General features: G+C 41.4%; 1 protein-coding gene across 1 annotated transcript in view; it reads right to left on the reverse strand.

Annotated features, from left to right (window-relative positions):
• Window positions 1-4,829: 4,829 nt before the first annotated feature.
• The window catches only part of LOC308307644 (UDP-galactose translocator-like), a gene marked incomplete at both ends in the record, with an annotated part of 29,718 nt that continues 15,486 nt past the window's right edge, over window positions 4,830-19,061 (reverse strand). Inside the window, one exon of the mRNA XM_080752909.1 lies at window positions 4,830-4,960. Coding sequence (XP_080609035.1) covers window positions 4,830-4,960 — 131 coding nt within the window. The remainder of the gene's footprint in view (window positions 4,961-19,061) is intronic.

A 19,061-nucleotide genomic window follows, 5' to 3' on the forward strand; every position in this document is an offset into this window, starting at 1 on the left:
CTGAATCCCCTGGAACACTGGTCACAGATGAAAGGTCTTTCCAAGGTGTGGACGTTCCTCTGGTGTATCTTTAAGTTACCTAACTGACTGAAGCCCTTGTCACACTGGTCACAGATGAAAGGTCTTTCCAAGGTGTGGACGTTCCTCTGGTGTATTTTTAAGTTACCTAACTGACTGAAACCCTTGTCACACTGGTCACAGAAGAAAGGCTTTTCCCCAGTGTGGACAAGCAGGTGCCTCTTCAAATCAACCGATTGAATGAAACTCTTGCCACATTGTTTACAGAGGAAGGTTTTTCCTTCAGAGTGGACACGCTGGTGTCTCCTCATGTTGCGCAAATTGTATTCCCAAATGTCCTAGGATTGTTGAGATTTTATGAGTAACAGATAATTCTCACATTTGTATATTTTGATTTACAATGTGCATCAATGTATGAGATGCCTAAGATGGAGCCTGTCTGCCTCAGAACTTGTCTTTCTAGACTTCGGCCCAGGCCTATTTTTAGATGTCTGATTCTGCAGTAGTTCTGCTCCTGTGTTTTCATTCTCACTGCTGTTGCTATGGCACAACACACCTGAATCAATCAATACGCTTGATCTAATTTTATCTTAAATTGTTTTATGTTGTGCTGTCTCCCTTCCACCAGTCAAAGGAAGTTTCTTTTAACCATAGCAATAAGATGTTATCTGATTCAGAATGTTCTCATCTGGACCATATGGCACAATGTGATGCACAGAGCTTATATGGCGGCACAGTGAGACAAGAACAAATGATGCTACTAGCCTGTGTGTTTACATAATGTCAGTCTTGACTATAGTTGAAGAGACGGCGCGATGGTGGACCGTGGATCTGAGATCTAAGACCCATCACTTAATGTGAAGAATATTCACCATGGCAGCGTGCACAAGAAGTCTGGCACTGATGATGGATGACTTTGGTAAAGGATAGACTAATCATTGAGAAGTCCCTCTGTGCCCATCTTTGGAAATGGTTGCAATGGGAGCACATTCAGACAGAATAATGAACAGAAATGAAGTGTGTCAGTTCAGGTGTCAGTAAATGTGCAATATCAATGTCCAGACCAGACCCATATAGAGTTACGCCGACTCCCATTGTAAGCGTGGAAAGCGGACGTGACGTCACTATCTAGCATACTGGAGTCTGGTTTTATTTTTAAAAAGCATCTGCTGCTCCTCTTCAGCCTCGTCCACCTCCATTGTAACCGAGGCATTTTCACTCGCTGGTAAATAGACTAAATCTGCTATTTTTCCCCCTTTTAACGCATTCACAGGCCTCTCCAAGTTAGCCAACATTATTATTTCACGTAATTGGCTGTAGTTAATGTTTCTCGTAAGAATATTGACTTCATGGACTTTAAAATTGACTTAAATTTACTTGGAGAGGCCCATGAATGCGTTAAAAGGGGGGGAAAATACCTGATTTAGTCTACTTATCAGCGAGTGAAAACGCCTCGCTTACAATGGAGGCGGGCGGGGCTGAAGTGGAGCAGAGGCTTGTTAAGAATAAAACCAGACTCCAGCGACGCCGGTATGCGGCGAGATCAAAGCGTGACGCTACTCTCCTCTTGAAATACTCTGTCAATACCAATGCCACAGAAAACAAAAACAAACAAAAAACACTCTATGGTATGTTACTGTATGGTACAAAGAATAAAACCTACTGAATGTTGACGTACACACAGGGGAGGCAGGCAACATTTCTAAAACAGAACAAGACTAAAAGCTTTTCTCCTTGTTCTGCCCTTCACCTTTGTTTTGTAGCATAGCAGCAAAAGAATATAAATTGTTATTAGAGAGAAGCAGAGGGAAAGGGAGAGAGACCGATGGATGGGAAAGAGGCTGACAGAATGGCATACAAAATAATACTGTCCCTCTTTATTTTATTTTTTATTTTACAGGTATATTTAGAATACACCCGTCTGATACAACTAAGAGCTCATCTCCAGTGTGGGAGGAAATATTTATTGTTTGAAGTGGCAGTTGGACACTCATTTTAATTCATTTACTACAATGTTATTTTGACCAATAGAGTAGGCCTATGTTAATACAATGTAATTGGTACAATTGCAGTGGTTGAATGGTTTTAATTCCCTCCTCACACACGTGTATACTGGTTGATTAGTACCACTGCCTGAAGCTCGTATACCCAATATCTCGCCTGGTCAAGTGGGGATTCCCTCTTGAGCCGCTGATGTTTGGTCTCCTATACGGTAAAAACCCAGATTCAAACCTCTGGTGTTACAGTTGCAGTTACCCTCCAGTAGGGGCGACCCTCCCTCTTACTTTTCTCTATCGGGAGAGGACATAAAAAGTATGGCTTGCAGCTTTGACAAACGTATGGAGTACCGCTTGCAATGTGTACACGTCCTGCACACAAGCTGGACTTCAAAAAGGGTTTGCATGGTTATTTCAGTAGCTGCAGTGCAACAGTAAGACTCCTCAAAGTGACACATGTTCTTTGTCTCCCCTTATTCTTCTCCTCCACAGAAAATACAAATATCAATTTCCACACAGTGTGACTGAGTTACTATTGAGCAATACGTAGAACACAACACTAATGACTGTCTGGCCCTTAACACCCACCCACGCAAAAGGCAGGGGTACAGTATGTGGCTTTTCATTATTCTGAGGAAAACAATCCATCAAAAGTATGCATACTGTACACATACATTAATTGTGGATTCTACACAGACTTCCATACAGACCATTACAGCCCCAGGTCTTTCCAGCAAACCTGGATGTCATCTGGCGATCTCCTTTTGAAGCCAACAACCTTCATACAGAGCTGTGACGTCCCCCCCCTGTTCCTTTCTTCTCCCATTACCAGGGGGTCCCTGTGTGGACCCCTCGTCTATGGGGCTTCTTCAGGGACGTGCTGGGCCCCTGATTCAGCCCGGGAAAAAGAGTTGGAGAGGCCCTCATTGCGCGCTATAGAGAGAGATCTCTCTATAGCGCTGCTGCTACTCAAAGATTTGCCATTTCAGATCATGACAAGTGACAAGCCAGTGGGCCAATTACATGAGTTATATTTCGTCGTTGTCGGGTGGAAACTATGTATGTCCAAAACCGTTCGTTTTGTATTTATCATTTTAAAAATGATTTAAACTAGTGAAAACAGCCGATCTACAAAGGTGCGAGGCGTTGTGTGCTTGTAGATCGGCTGTTTTCACTATTCACTTTTTTCACTTTTGTGCGACGGCCTTGTATGATGAAGCAGGGCTTTGCTTTGCGAAAAAAATCTACAAATTTGAAACTTGGAGATACGAGAATGGAACGAAGGCCGACATTTTATTTTTAATTTTTTCCTAATGGCCGGCCGGGAATGAACCGGCCGTTCGGGAGTTGTCCCGCTTTTCCTAATGGCCAGCACGTCCCTGGGCTTCTTTACTCCTTGATGGTGAACGCTGTCAGAGGTAGGAAGAAGATAGATCATTATTAGGAGGTGTGTGTTGACGACTCGTCTTCTCCGTCCCGGCCATCGGCACCTGATGGATCACCACCGCCAGCATCTTTCTGAGGACCCCTTCGTGGCTGAATCCATGAACACCAAGCCAACAGCAGTGGGACGTTATGATCATTAATAACACACTGTCACACAATCAAGGGCACCCACTGCTATCTTCAAGTGTCTTGTGTAGTCGATGTTTCAAAGCCACCAAAGGGTGAAAGCAAATTCTATGTTGTCTTACTGTCTTTGATGTGTGTTGCCTTTTAAGTGGAAATATAGGCCTATATCACTATGGCCCTATGGTAGGATAGAGCCATATCATCATTCTTTGGAGTTGTTATACTGTAGGTACCCTGTATGTGAGAATGTTGTCGCACAATTCTTCTGTACTAGTGCAAAAAAATAAACAACATATCAACAAGATTTACAACTCAGGCTTAGTGATGCAGTACTGATAAAGTAAAGTCACATAATGTTTTGCCCATTAATTGATTAATATTTTAAGAAACTTCAATGCAATTATAGTCAGAGCGTTTCAGGCAAAAATCGTGCACTTTATGAAAGAAGCATGACATTTGGCACACAGTTAGAACATGCCATAATGGAACATTTTTGGCTATAGGGCCATCGCAGATTTGTCTTGGGAAACTTGTGGGAGCCAATCAAAGTTAGGCTCTCATAGACTTTACTATACAGTAAAATAATACACAAAATAAATATGCTTTAAGTAGCATGTAAGGGGTCAAACTAGGTGTTTTTCGGGATTCAGAATCCAAAGCAAGCATTTGTTTTGCACAAAAAACGTTCCTTTCCGAGAAACGGCCGCCACAAAACTGAAAAGTGATGACTCATCACTAAACCATAGTTGTATGGGGTCCGTTTTTAGCCCAAGGAATGTTTTTCCTGCAAAACAAATGTTTGCATTGGATTCAGAATAATTAAAAACCCCTAGTTTGACCCCTTACATGCTACTTAAAGCATATTTATTTCTGGTATTATTTTACTGTATAGTAAAGTCTATGAGCCCAACTTTGATTGGCTCCCACAGGTTTCCCAAGACAAATCTGCGATGCCCCTATAGCCAGAAAATGTTCCATATGGCATGTTCTAACTGTGTGCCAAATTTCATGCTTCTTTCATAAAGTGCACAATTCCATCAAAATACTGCCCGAAACGCCTGGACTATTAGGTAAGGGAACCAAATATGACCAGACACAGAGACTTACCCCTACCCGATGTAGCAAGCATGAAACATTTATTTTATTTCTAACATCTTCTTGATGTGCTATTTTGTGTTTAGTGATGTGATATTGTGTGCTGATGAGGCAATGCTGTAGAAGGTGCAAGACAGAAATGTGTCACTAGGGGGCAAAGTTGTTCCAGCCTCTCTCGTAGTGAATGACCTCACACCAACTCTGAGTCACACTGTGGTTGGCGAGTACAGCAGTCCTTGACGAAGGCTTCCCAGAGCCCAGACCTCCTGGTGCCTCAACTGGAACAATAAAAACACCTTATATTCCTAGACTCAAACGTCTCCATTAAATAGAATCATCACATGCAACATAACTTTATCATTCTGTAGTTTGCAGCTATGTCAGTGTGTTTGGTCCCAGCGCTTACATAGGATGTATTCATTCTCTCAAGCCTGCGAGCATGTAGATCTGCTATTTTCACAGAATGTTAATGTCCCACTTAAAGGGATTCTGGGATTCTTGTGGTTAATGAGGCAACTACAAAAATCACGTGTTCATGATTTTGACTTGATTCTTGCTAATCACTCATCTCCAGGGCCTCTGGCACCACCCTACTACCCTGTGCACCATGTTTCACTTTTATCAATGTGTCTTATTTAAAGCTGCACTACAGCTGTACTGTGCTGTCTGTTTCTGAAACGCTGCGAGGTACTCTGCCGCCTTCCAAAAACGACCTTCTGGCTAGAGTTACCGATCATTTCAGTTTTTTTCCCCTGCGGCATTGAAGCACTGAACAAGCCGATTCCCCCCATTGACACCTGGGATTAGCTGCCCCTCCCATCACACATACCTCACCGGTCCAGGACCACTTGAACAGTCTTTCCCCTCAGGCTATGTGGGTCGTTAATAAGACCCTATAGCCTGTCCCCATGGACAAATCCCCCAGGCCCAGGCCAGAGGTCAGAATATTACATAATAACTCGAATGGAATACAAGAACGCTAGCCCCAAAACACAAGCCTCGTAAACCATACTTCTCCTTGAATTCGAATCAGAAGGCAGGAGGAGCCTGGTTTACGCTTGCCCTGGGTCAAATCCGGCGACCTCGGAAACGGTCCCCACCAAGGTATTCCTAAACGTAACCTCATCAAAACTATGCCTAAACCTAACCGTATTCCTACATTTAACCCCAGTATAACTATGCTTAACCCTGTATGTATTCCTAGCCTTAATCTCAGTAAAATGAATACAAAAACCGCTGGGCTTGAGCGTGTTTTGGTGCAAGCATTTTGGTTACCCTACGCCAGGGGTGGGCAACTTTGATGATGGTGAGGGCCACTATATTTCCACCTTCACTCCAGAGGGCCACATTTGTCATTATAGTATTGCATACAATAGAAGCAAAAATAGCAGATCTAAAAGCTCAAAACGCTTGAGCTTGTAGATCGGCAATTTTAGCTTCTTTTGAATTGGAATCCTGAATAATTTTTTGTTATCTTTTAATTGGAATCCTGAAATGTATAACATTTTGATTTAATTTCAAACCCATTTAGTTATATACTCATGTTAACTTTATGAACCTAAATACAAATACATTGGACATAAAAAAATACATTTTAGTACTACTAATACTAGTCATTAAGCTACTAATATTGACTGACGGAATTAAAGCAGTTCATGTTTGGAATTGTAACAGCTGAAATCAATAATAATATCAGTAACCTGCGGGCCGCAGTAAGTGAAGGTGGGGGCCGCATGTGCCCCCCAGGCCGCCAGTTGCCCATGTATGCCCTACGCATATGCTGCCATGAGAATGTGTAGCCGCGGCCGGGAGGCGAACCCGGGACCCCGTTATCCCAGGCATCCAAACAAGTCAGCCAAAGTGCCAGGCACATTGGAAAAAGCAAACACACAGTGTATATATAGCCTACAAATGTACATACTGCTACGATCACGTGAGTACACTTGATGTGTACTCAGTTCAATCAGTGCCATAGTAAATCAGCTGTGTACACCTTGACACGTGCAATACCCTATATTTATTTATCTACTTACACTACTATAGGCTGTTTTTGCATTAACCTGATTCATTCTAATTGTATTCTAAAATTACATTTGCGTGGGAATGCCTTGGCATAATTTCCTAGAAATCCAGCTTTGATTCCATTGAAATGAAAGTCCCAACAGGTTACCAAAGCACTGCATGGTGAATACGTGCAAAGATTAAAACCTGACTAAAAGACTTGTATAATGGATTGATCCCTGTGTAATCTTGTTCAGAAAATGTGTTTTTGTTTAAAGCACGCAGTGAATAATCTTTCACATATTTTGAGTCTTAAACAAGAAAAGGTATCATTATGATGCATGATGATATCACTTGGCCTCTGAAAACACAGTAAAAGAGAATTGGAAGTAAGATTCATTCAAAATTATAATATGTTCTATCAGCGCAAAGCAGCTTCAAACCACCCCAATTGCAACCTATTTATTACTCATGTAGACTCTCCCATCAAGTTCTCCATGTGGACTACTTAGAACTTACTTAGAACTTTTCAGTTGTCTGTGAGGGCCTAGGGCCATCATCAAAGCAGCGCATGAGTAATGTAGGCCTAGTAATGACACAGTAAAGACTTCTAATCATTTAGATGAATGGATGTCTGCCATGACCTCCTTTTCCTTCCATGAAAAATCAAGAGCTTTTTTAATCAGATCATCTTTTGCTGAATACAGTCTAGCAAATATTCCAGTGAATTTGTGTCCCCGCCTCCACCCTTGTGCTTATGGTTTAAATATCACACGCACACGATAACTAGGCTATAAATTAAATATAACTCTATAAATGTTGTAGAAATCGTTCTAACTGAAGTGGATTACCACACCACAACTATAGCAATATCAGTGTGAATGCTCACATGATTATTGCTATAGTTATCTTGGAGATACCGTGGAGATTGTGTTTCTGGCCCTATGTGTGTGTGTGTGTGTGTGTGTGTGTGTGTGTGTGTGTGTGTGTGTGTGTGTGTGTGTGTGTGTGTGTGTGTGTGTGTGTGTGTGCGTGCGTGCGTGCGTGCGTGCGTGCGTGCGTGCGTGCGTGCGTGCGTGCGTGCGTGCGTGCGTGCGTGCGTGCGTGCGTGCGTGCGTGCGTGCTTGCATGTCTACGTTCGTTTGTTTGTGTGTGTGTGTGTGCGTCTTGAGCAAATCTCGCAAACAGCAGGACCGATTGGCACCAACCTTTTGTGCCCACAGCCACAAGGCCAAGGAAGGCGCTATTCTAGGCCTTGAACCGTCGTAAAAGAAATACAAAAATTAAATGAAAATTGGCTTCCAAAATGTGTGGGAGGGGTCTATTTCTTACGAACAATGTCATACATCATGAACACAACATCCAATCATCCACAACTTGGAATCACATGTAGAGGGGTCTTGAATAGAGCACACTGTCAAAAGCTTTGACTTCTGCCCTTAGGGGAGGGAGGGCGGGCGGGTGCCACGAATGTGAAAAGTTGAACCATGCTTTATGTCATAGAACAGCTACGTATTTCCCCCGCAGCCTCCTCAGGTCCTGACGACCTACACACAGCCCTGGGTATGCCACCTAGCCTGTTGGAGATATGCACTCTGTCCTTTTCTAATTAGAGTTATTTATCATGTTGGTGTGGACAGCCCTTAACTGTGGGCCATGGCTCATAATGGCCATTATCCATTCCCTCAACAGTACAGTAATTTATGTACACATGGCTGCACTTTTACAAGCGACCCTTTTAGACACATGTCAGTTAAAACACACGCTCAGACTCGGACTCGCACTGGCACTCGCACTCATACTCATACTCATACTCACACAGACACACACACACACACACACACACACACACACACACACACACACACACACACACACACACACACACACACACACACACACACACACACACACACACACACACCATATTGTTTTGGATTCAGAGTTTCTGGCTTATGGAAGACACTTAAACAGCCTGTATTTTGTGGGGAAATGGCAGGTCATTGGCAGACGTTGAATATAATCTCTCTGGGAAGCTAATCTCCTATGATGTGCTCACTAATCCATAATAACAAAAGTTTGCACAGGATATTACTTGGCATATTCTGACCCGGGATATTTGACATCATTCTACCGAATGTCAACTGACGCAGCCATTTGTGGCATCGATTCTGGAGGTTTTAAGTCGGCATTCGTCAGCCCGTCTCGGCCCGGGGAAGAGTGATGCGATGTGGATCACCTGGATTTGTACGCGCCATCTCTCAATCAATACCCTCGTGAGCATTTAGCTGTAGCTGTGAGGAAGAGATGGCATCGCCAATCAGTACTCAGTAGAGAGCAGATTTCAAACATGTCAGTAGATGTGAATTGCTGCCATAACATGAGTACTAAGATGTTGTATGACAGCTGATAGCGAGCAGATCTGACAACAATGCTATAGCCTACTGCAACGATATATTATTATCTTAGCCATCTTAGATTCTATCGATAACTTTTTTTGATTAACCCTTAAGTTCTGTTCGGATCATTTTGACCCGTTTTACATTTACATTTGAAAGAAAAAGGTAGAAATTTATATTTTTTCCAACTGAAACTCACTGGCCTTAAAGATTCTTCTGTGATAAACATGTAAAAAATATATTTTTGCACTACACCCATGCTACACCCCCCTCATTTTATTGACCCTCTAATGCTGTTCGCGGGTCATTTTAACCCGGGGGATATTTGGTATAAAAAAACAATACTAATATAATTTTTTACTTAACAAATCATCTTCATACATTGACTTTGTCTCAATTCCAAACAATCCAAATGATAGAAATGGTAAAATAAACAGTGAACTTAGAGTTGAAGCATCTGGCAAGAGAAAGCGCTGTTCATTGTATCCTAAAACAGCAGACAGGAAGACTGACTGCTTGCAGGAGGTGCAAGAAGCTCATAATGTGCCTCACATGCAGTCTGCGTTTGTGAAGCATGTGCTTCCTATAGTGTATTATGTACAAGTCTACATTCATATGTGACATTAATTTGTGTTCCCATGTTCATATGTGTTCAGCTCTTATTATACATGAATTTCAGCTATCAGTAAAAACGCCTAGCTCTTTCAGTGTTTAATGTGATATAGCAAAGCATAAATGCAAACATTTACCATATATATCATATGAATTGTTTGGAATTGAGACAAAGTCAATGTATGATGACGATTTGTTAAGTTAAAATTTATATTAGTGTTGTTTTTTTAAACCAAATATCCCCCGGGTGGGAGGGGGGACTGTGTTCCAATGGATGCAATGTACTTTTTATTTAATACTTTTCATTTGTTAAATCGTTGTGAGAGAGAAGGCATGGTATTGGAAAGCATCCAGTTCTTTGATGAGTGGGGAATTGTTTAATCTTCCTTCATTGTCTTACTGTACAGTATCTCCAGGTACAGTATGCAAAAGTGTTACACAAGTTAACTGCTCAAATGTAACAATGTATGACTTCTCTAAACTAGTTGTCAGAGCTATTAGCAGTGGACTGTAGTGAAATGACAAACAAACGTTTTGACTTGAGCACTGTGTTATTAATGGGCAGAATCTTACAGACGACTACTGGGTACGGGAACCGTGTAGGAAACAAGGTATAATACGGTATAAAAGGTATAATTACCGTTTGGAGATACAAGGTTTCTGCCTGACACCAACGATAGATTTATGTTGTTTTTCTGACACAACAGGAAGCCATGATTACTCATGCTAATGTGTGATATCAGGCTAATGAGGCTAAGAGGATCCTCACAGCATAAGTTGTCAGAGCTAATCACGTACATGAATGCAGAATCAAAAGCTTGTCTACACAGTGTCAAAGCTGAGGTTCAGCAATGCTCTCGTAACTAGACGGAAAACAAAGCTTGATGCAGAGTGTATGACAAAACACGCACAAGATATTATAATATATTAGTGGTATGATTTTAATTAGTTTACTAACAAGTCTAACCAGACAAGCAGCATCATTCATTCCCATTGGAGACTGACAAAGCCTATACAAGATGCTGGACTATGTTGTGACTTACTGTACTTACTGTATGATAACACCATCAGGCTTTTCATTTTTTAATGCATGGTTCTTCCTCTAATTTGCCTATATTTTAGCCACATGAATCCTTCATGAGAGGATATTCTATAAAAAATAGACAAATATTCTTTGAACATTCAGCAAAAATAGCCAATCTACAAGCTCAGTGTGTTGCAAATGCTCATTCCCAGGACCACTTCCTCCATCGCATAACTCATTTAGTCGTTCCCCTATCAAGATAGAAGAATAGACACCAGCATATTTTCTTTCCAAGTGAAGCATTATACGTTTTAAGTGGTTAAAGGGGCGTGGCTCTGTACTAACTCGTCTACTTGAATGTTCATGTTCTTTATTATAGGAGGCTTGTGTGAAGTTGCCCTGGTGTGTACACGTTCTACGCAATCACATTTCAGACCCCCTGATGGTTGCATGAAGAACGGGCTCCATGGAAAGCAGCTGGAGTCTGATTCGGTTGCATTTTAATGGCTAACATCCTGTGCTGCTGGAGCCCAAGCAGAAATAGTACGAGAGATGTGGCCAGTAACTACTGCCATAATCAGCTAGCGGGCACCAGTGGATACCCAGGGGCTTGATCTAAAAATAAACTGCAAATGGGGAAAATGGATCAGTCCGGGTCTCATTCAGTGAGGATTCTTGCAAGGTCTGAACCCCATGACACCTACTGCAGGTTCAGTAGTTTGTAGAGCCCGACCGATGCCAGCTGTTTAGGTCCTAGAACACCAGATCACGATATTTTTGACAGATATTTTATTAAAAAGGTGCTACATTTACTAATCAATTTGCTCAACTTGATTTGATTAAAGCTTCCATCTGAGAGCATAGCACGCATGATGAGCAAACACATTATTGTTGATAGATACAAAATAAATTGAAAATTAACTGAACTTTATTTTATATAATCAATTATGCCTTATTGTGGGCTCGCCTATAAGGCGAGCACACTTTAGATATTGTCATTGTGGGCTCGCCTATAGGCGAGCACACTTTAGTTATTGTCATTATTTCTATACTATACTATACTATACTATACTAGAGCAAGTTCTCCTTCAAACTTCGGTTTCCTATAACTCCTACATACGTAGTGAGAAAATGAAAATAAAAACATCAATGTGTTCAGTTTACTGTGGCGAAGTGTGCTATTACTTTTTACAGCAATCGGCCAAATGGTGGCGCTGTAGGAAGCCTTCGAAAGTGCGATCTTTGAACAGGTATAGCTCATGCTGTGTTATACATACAGCCATGAGACCTGTATACACTTATGCGTCTCCTCATGCCGAACAACTTTTACCCTCTAACTTTTGACCTCTGACCTTTAGGTCTCCCACAATTCTGAATAATATGAAAAACAGTAAAAATCTATCTCCTCCTGGGTTTTTTTCGTTACGCGCACGAAACCTTTTTCACATGAACTTTGGACCAATACGGTCAAACTGTCTGGTCGGATTTCTTTTAAAGTGAAATATAAATTTTTAATAATTCAATCAATATTGCGGTTTTATGCAAATTATTCTTCGGCCTCTAAATCATACATGCAAAGTTACACGTTCATGGCATTTGGCAAAGATGTGGAGGGTTAGTCAAAGTATCACTGAAACCAATTTTATTCCAATCGGCCAAAGGGGGGCGCTATACGAAGCGTTTGAAAATTCAAACTTCAAACGGGCATAAGTCATGACTCGTTTCGTTTGAAGACATGCAACTTGTTACACGCGTGCTTTGACTCGAGCGGAAGACATCTGTGTCGTTGTTAAGTAAGCTCCGCCCTTCGATTTTCCGCCATTTTGAGCAGTTTGTAAAACGCGTAAACCCGCTTTTATTCTGGAATTTTCGCTCCACGTGCACAAAACTTTTTTTACGTGAACTTTGGACCGATATCTAAAGATCTGTCGGATCGGATTTCTTTAAAATTGAAACATGCTTTTTAAAATAAATTCAATGAATATTGCAGTTTTATGCAAATTATTCTTCTGCCTCTAAATCATACATGCAAAGTAACATGTTCATGGCATTTGGCAAAGATGTAGAGTGTTAGTCCAAATATCACTAAAACCAATCTTACCCCAATTGGCCAAAGGGGGGCGCTATATCATTTTGAGCAGTTTGTGAAACGCTTAAACCCGTTAGGATTTTTTTTGCAATTTGCATGAAACATTCTACACACAATCTAAGGACCTTTATCTAATATGCCTATGAAGTGCATACACACAAAAAAAATAAAAATAATAATGAATATAGCTGCAAGCAGCGATAAAGTGGCCAAAGCCAAAAACACCTCAAATCATGAACACAGCCTGCAATGTGCGTGAAATCTTGCAAGCACATTCCCAATAGGTCAAGGAACAGATACCACCCTTCTTACATTGGCCTGTTATAGCGCCACCAGCGGGTCAACTTTTCCACAACACATTTTTGGAACAATATGGACCGATCTTTGACGTCGGTAACGTCAAAGAGAGCACTGCCTGCGATCTTGACATTTTGTACTTTTATAGCGATTGTTTTCTGGCTTGAAGCGAGCCCACAATTGTTTCGAAGGAACAATATTTTCTAGTTATTTATCTATCAGGCAGGCAATCAGTAGACGGGATCTTCGGTTCCTTTCTACTCCTACATACTTAGTGAGAAAATGAAAATAAAAACATCAATGTGTTCAGTTTACAGTGGCGAAGTGTGCTATTATTTTTTATAGCAATCGGCCAAATGGTGGCGCTGTAGGAAGCCTTCGAAAGTGCGATCTTTGAACAGGTATAGCTCATGCTGTGTTATACATACAGCCATGAAACCTGTATACACTTATGCGTCTCCTCATGCCGAACAACTTTTACCCTCTAACTTTTGACCTCTGACCTTTAGGTCTCCCACAATTCGGAATTATATGAAAAACAGTAAAAATCTATCTCCTCCTGGGATTTTCGCGTCAAGTGCACAAAACTTTTTTCACATGATCTTTGGACCAATACGGTCAAACTGTCTGGTTGGATTTCTTTTAAAGTGAAATATAATTTTTTAATAATTCAATATATATTGCGGTTTTATGCAAATTATTCTTCGGCCTCTAAATCATACATGCAAAGTTACACGTTCATGGCATTTGGCAAAGATGTGGAGGGTTAGTCAAAGTATCACTGAAACCAATTTTATTCCAATCGGCCAAAGGGGGGCACTATACGAAGCGTCTGAAAATTCAAACTTCAAACGGGCATAAGTCATGACTCGTTTCGTTTGAAGACATGCAACTTGTTACACGCGTGCTTTGACTCAAGCGGAAGACATCTGTGTCGTTGTTAAGTAAGCTCCGCCCTTCGATTTTCCGCCACTTTGAGCAGTTTGTAAAACGTGTAAACCCGCTTTTATTCTGGAATTTTCGCGTCACGTGCACAAAACTTTTTTTACGTGAACTTTGGACCGATATCTAAAGATCTGTCAGATCGGATTTCTTTAACATTGAAACATGCTTTTTTAAATAATTCAAACAATATTGCATTTTTATGCAAATTATTCTTCTGCCTCTAAAACATACAAGCAAAGTCACATTTTCATGACAAAATAGTGTAGAGAGTTAGTTCAAATATCACTGAAACCAATCTTACCCCAAATGGCCAAAGGGGGGCGCTATATAATTTTGAGCAGTTTGTAAAACGCTTAAACCCGTTTTTATTCTAGGATTTTTTTTGCAATTTGCATGAAACATTCTACACACAATCTAAGGACCTTTATCTAACATGCCTATGAAGTGCACACAAAAAAATTATAAAATAATAATAATAAATATAGCTGCAAGCAGCGATAAAGTGTCCAAAGCCAAAAACACCTCAAATCATGAACACAGCCTGGGATGTGCGTGAAATCTTGCAAGCACATTCCCAATAGGTCAAGGAACAGATACCAACCTTCTCACATTGGCCTGTTATAGCGCCACCAGCGGGTCAACTTTTGCACAACACATTTTTGGAACAAAATGGACCAATCTTTGACGTCAGTAACGTCAAAGAGAGCACTGCCTGCGATCTTGACATTTTGTACTTTTATAGCCATTGTTTTCTGGCTTGAAGCGAGCCCACAATTGTTTCGAAGGAACAATATTTTTCTAGTTCAAAAAACATATAGTAAAACAAAAATAGGCGATCTACAAGCACACAAACAAAATAACAGATCGTGTAGAAGTGTTGGCTGGTTTTTGCCTACAATTTATCGGTGGGCCTCTAGTAGCTTGAGTACAGGACACAACATGTTTTGCCAAGCATCTCTGCATAGTGCAGTGCCCATTTATTCTTGGATGTGGCTATTGCTGCTGCCTGTTGGAAAGGGTCAAAGGAGACATCTGGAGGTGGATGAAATGACATCAATTCCTCCGCCAGCCACACATGGGTCCAGCCAACATGATGGACCAATGCTCTTTGTAAGTCCATATGGGATGGAGAGGCTGCCCAGTTGGCCCACCATGGCTGTGTGCTGCAGCCCACAGGCGGGCAGAAAATGGGCAAGAAAGAGATGACCACGAACAAACACACTGCATTTTCAGAAAGCCCTCATTTGAGGGTTCAAATGAAAAAACAAAAAACAAAACAGCTGGCTGACATTGTCTTAACCACTTAAGCCCTAACTACTTATCTGTAACATAGACTGTAAAAAAATATGGACGAAGCGAAGCCATTGGTTTCTATGCTGCGAAAATGACGTTTTTTTGTCCCTTGTATGGGTGTCGCCATCATTGTTTGAATGGTACCCCAGGAATCACAAGGCATGCTATTGGCTGCCAACGGTCACGTGGAACCGCAGGGATACATGGGAGAATGTGGTCGGAGCATCCCGAAATAAAGCACACGAAGAAGAACACAGCCGGCTGGTATCAGTTTAGTTGGCCACGCCCCCCGCAACTTTATCATCAATTTTAACATAAATGGGACCATATTTGCACAAAACGCATATCATGGTGATTGAAAGGGATTTTTTCACTAGCGACAGGAACCATAAAGTATGTATGACAACGTGTATTAAGGTTAGAAAATCAAAGGGGAAAACGAATGGGGTCCAAAGTAGACAAATTCTTTTTGGTACCTCGCGGGGGGAAAACAGCGCAACTAGCGGCCAAACATAGGAAGTTTTAGTTCCGTATTGGATTCGTTTTAAATCGGCGGAACTATGCCCCTGATCTGTAATTGTACACATAGTGACATTTTTTTTAATCGATTACGCACCCCATTGAGGTTTTTGTCATATTCCTAAGCCAATAATTTGATGACCAGTGGTTCCCTTCCTGAGCACTGAGACACAAAATGCCTCGTTTCAAATATGGACTTACTGTTATTCGTCTCAGGTACTCAATGTTGCTCTGATACACTGCAAGAAGTAAAACAAAAAAAGTGAGTATAGCTTATGGTTTAGCATTGATAAGCTGTGAGGGAAAATGTCATAGATGTAACATTCTGATATGACAAGTGCTCCACAGATTTTTATACAGGATTGCTCATCATCTTTAAAAAAGTGAAAGCTGAAAAGCTGAAGGAGTTATAGCAACCGTTTTCTTTTTTTTTTTGTCTTCCTTTCCCCCACCCCAATTTAATTCAGTTTCTCGTGGAATGTAGAGAACTGTTTGCAGACTTTGCACTGTTGCTAAAAAATGGCAAGCTATTTTTGGTTTTTCACTGGTACTGCAAAAGTGGGATAGCATTGCCTACAGCCACAAAAAAAAAAACATGTTTCTGGAATAATCAGCAAATGTCAGAGCACTGTATAACATTTCCAAAAAAAAAAAAAAAGAGAAAGGTTTACTGAATCTAGTCTGCTGATGTAAGAATAGGGATGAGCAACAAACATTGAGGCGCTCAATGCCAAACGCCATGCCTAATTATTCAAAAGTGTTATATTGATTATCACCAATGCCAGGATTTAAGTAAAAATATAATCAAATATTATAATAAAATAAATAAATACAGAGCAATACAAGTGGCGAGACAAAAAGAGTTAGGTGCCTTTTTGCACTGCCCTACTTGTGCAAGCAACATCTGCCAGACTGCATTCAATCTTGTGAGAAGGTTTTCCACAGAACCTGAATACAGCGCAAGAGTTCCAGTTGGAGAGGAGGCAATTTTATCCATCTAGTGGATTATAACAATTTTACATGCCAGGCAATTGACTTTTTTTTATTATCAATAAACTTTCTGTAGCACATATGGCATATGAGCATACTGTTGCTTTGTTGCACAGTATGCTGTGAAAGCCTTCAATTTGGGACAACTATAACTACTCAAAGGTTATGATGATACACTTCAATGCCTTTAATAATAATTATGATAGTATTATCAAAATAACCATTTGTATAGCGCCCTTTATTTGGAGAGCAAATAATAAACCAAACATACAGTAGTACATTGGACATACATTATACACAATGTGTAGTAATTGAGTGTGTGTGTGCGTACATGCGGTTGCAGGTCTTTCAAGATTCAAGATTCAAGATTCATTTATTTTGTCCCGAAGGAAATTTGTCTTGGACATGCAGGCTGCTACATAACATACAACAGGACAAGACAGACAGAAAGTAAATTACAACGAATAGTGCACAACACACAGTGCTGACATACAGGTCAAGTGCATACATTACACTACATTACACCAGAGTCATCACCCCTACTAACGGCCTGAGTTCATCAGATTAACAGATATGGGAATGAATGAGTATTTGTATCTGTTCAGATGTCTTTTCTTGTTTTTAACTGGGACTCTATAACGTCTACCCGAGGGTAGCAGTTCATATTCTGAATGCAGAACATGAGAGGGGTCAGCAATTATTCTCTTAGCTTTCTTAACTACACTTTCCTCAAATATTGCTTGAAGGGTGGGGTGCTCCCTCACACCCATCACCTTCAATGCAATCTGAGCTAGTCTATTAATCTGTGCTTTTGACCTCACAGTCAAATTACCAAACCACACACAAATTGTATAACGGAAAATACTCTCGATCACAGCATGATAGAAAAGCAACATCACTCTCTGCTGGACACCAAACACCCTGAGCCTACGCAGAAAGTGAAGTCTTTCAGTCCGAGTGTATCAAAAAGGCAACTGGGTTAAGGCAGCGGAAGCTTGTGATTGGCTGCGTGGAGGTGCCGAAAGTCGGGTTGACGGTGATACACCTAAACCTAACCTTAACCCTAACCTCAGTAAAACTATGCCTATACCGAACCCTAAAACCTAACCCTAACCCTTAGTCGAAACAATGAAATGTAGAAATATTGAGATTTCCCCATTACTCTGACGTTGCGTTGGTCCGACTCGCACCATTATTAAACCGATATCCCCTATCCCTAACCCTATCCCTAACCGCACGTGTAGCCACGTAGTCAGACTATTGAGATGTCGGACTTAAGAGTAGACTGTGTGCCTGGCACACTGTTATGGAACCTCTGGTTTAGTGATTAGTTTGCTTCCAATTACATACTACTGTCTGTTGTGCTCAGGAAGCATCGTCGTATGCCTGCCCACTTGCCTGCTAACCCGCTTGCCTGCTTATCTGCCTGCCCACGCCATTCACCATCGCTCCTCATCTCCCAGCCGCTCGCTACTCAGAGACCTTCTTAAACATCGACTTACAGTATCTCCCGTGTCAGTGCTCCGTGTTTAGGTTGTTCAGTAACAGTTTCAAGAGCAGGGCATCATCATGGCGCGATCACAAACCGAGGCTTTAAGACTGATATCAAGTTGTCGCCGGCTACAACCCAGATGGATTAAGTGGGAAATAAAGCATAACCCTGGATAACATCTCTGGAAACATTTGAAAAATGTTGTGGGTGGTCAAATTGCTCCTGGGTGAACCACTTTGGATGGTCCTGTCATAAAGGATAAGTTTAAAGCGCACAAAACACTAAATACATTTAAGCCCAATCCATTTCATACATGCCAGGGCAGGGCTGTGGAAAGACATGGCAGGAGAAGAATAATATGAGCTTGACAACACTGTGGGCCTGTAAGTCTCTCTCTAGGTCGTCCTCAGACGAGCCCTCCATCGTTGTTTCCAGTCATCTCGGTTCTCCATACATCTGGCCAGCTCATTGGTGTTCTGTGTCCCTACGTCTTCCTTGAGTACGTCCACGTATGTTTTTGTGGGACGTCCTCGCGACCGGTGCCCATGTGTTGGCTCCCACAGTACCAATTTGCTGGCTGGAAGCTCCTGGTGTCTTTGGCAGTGTCCTGCTAGTCTCATTCTTCTGGTGGCAATTTTCTCGCTTACCCTTGGTATTCCCTCATACAGGCTCCTGTTGGTAACATGTGCACTCCTGTTGATGTTGAGTACTGCACGCA

Source organism: Nannobrachium achirus (genome assembly GCF_963921795.1).
Source record: "Nannobrachium achirus genome assembly, chromosome: 22".
Lineage (NCBI taxonomy): Eukaryota > Metazoa > Chordata > Actinopteri > Myctophiformes > Myctophidae > Nannobrachium > Nannobrachium achirus.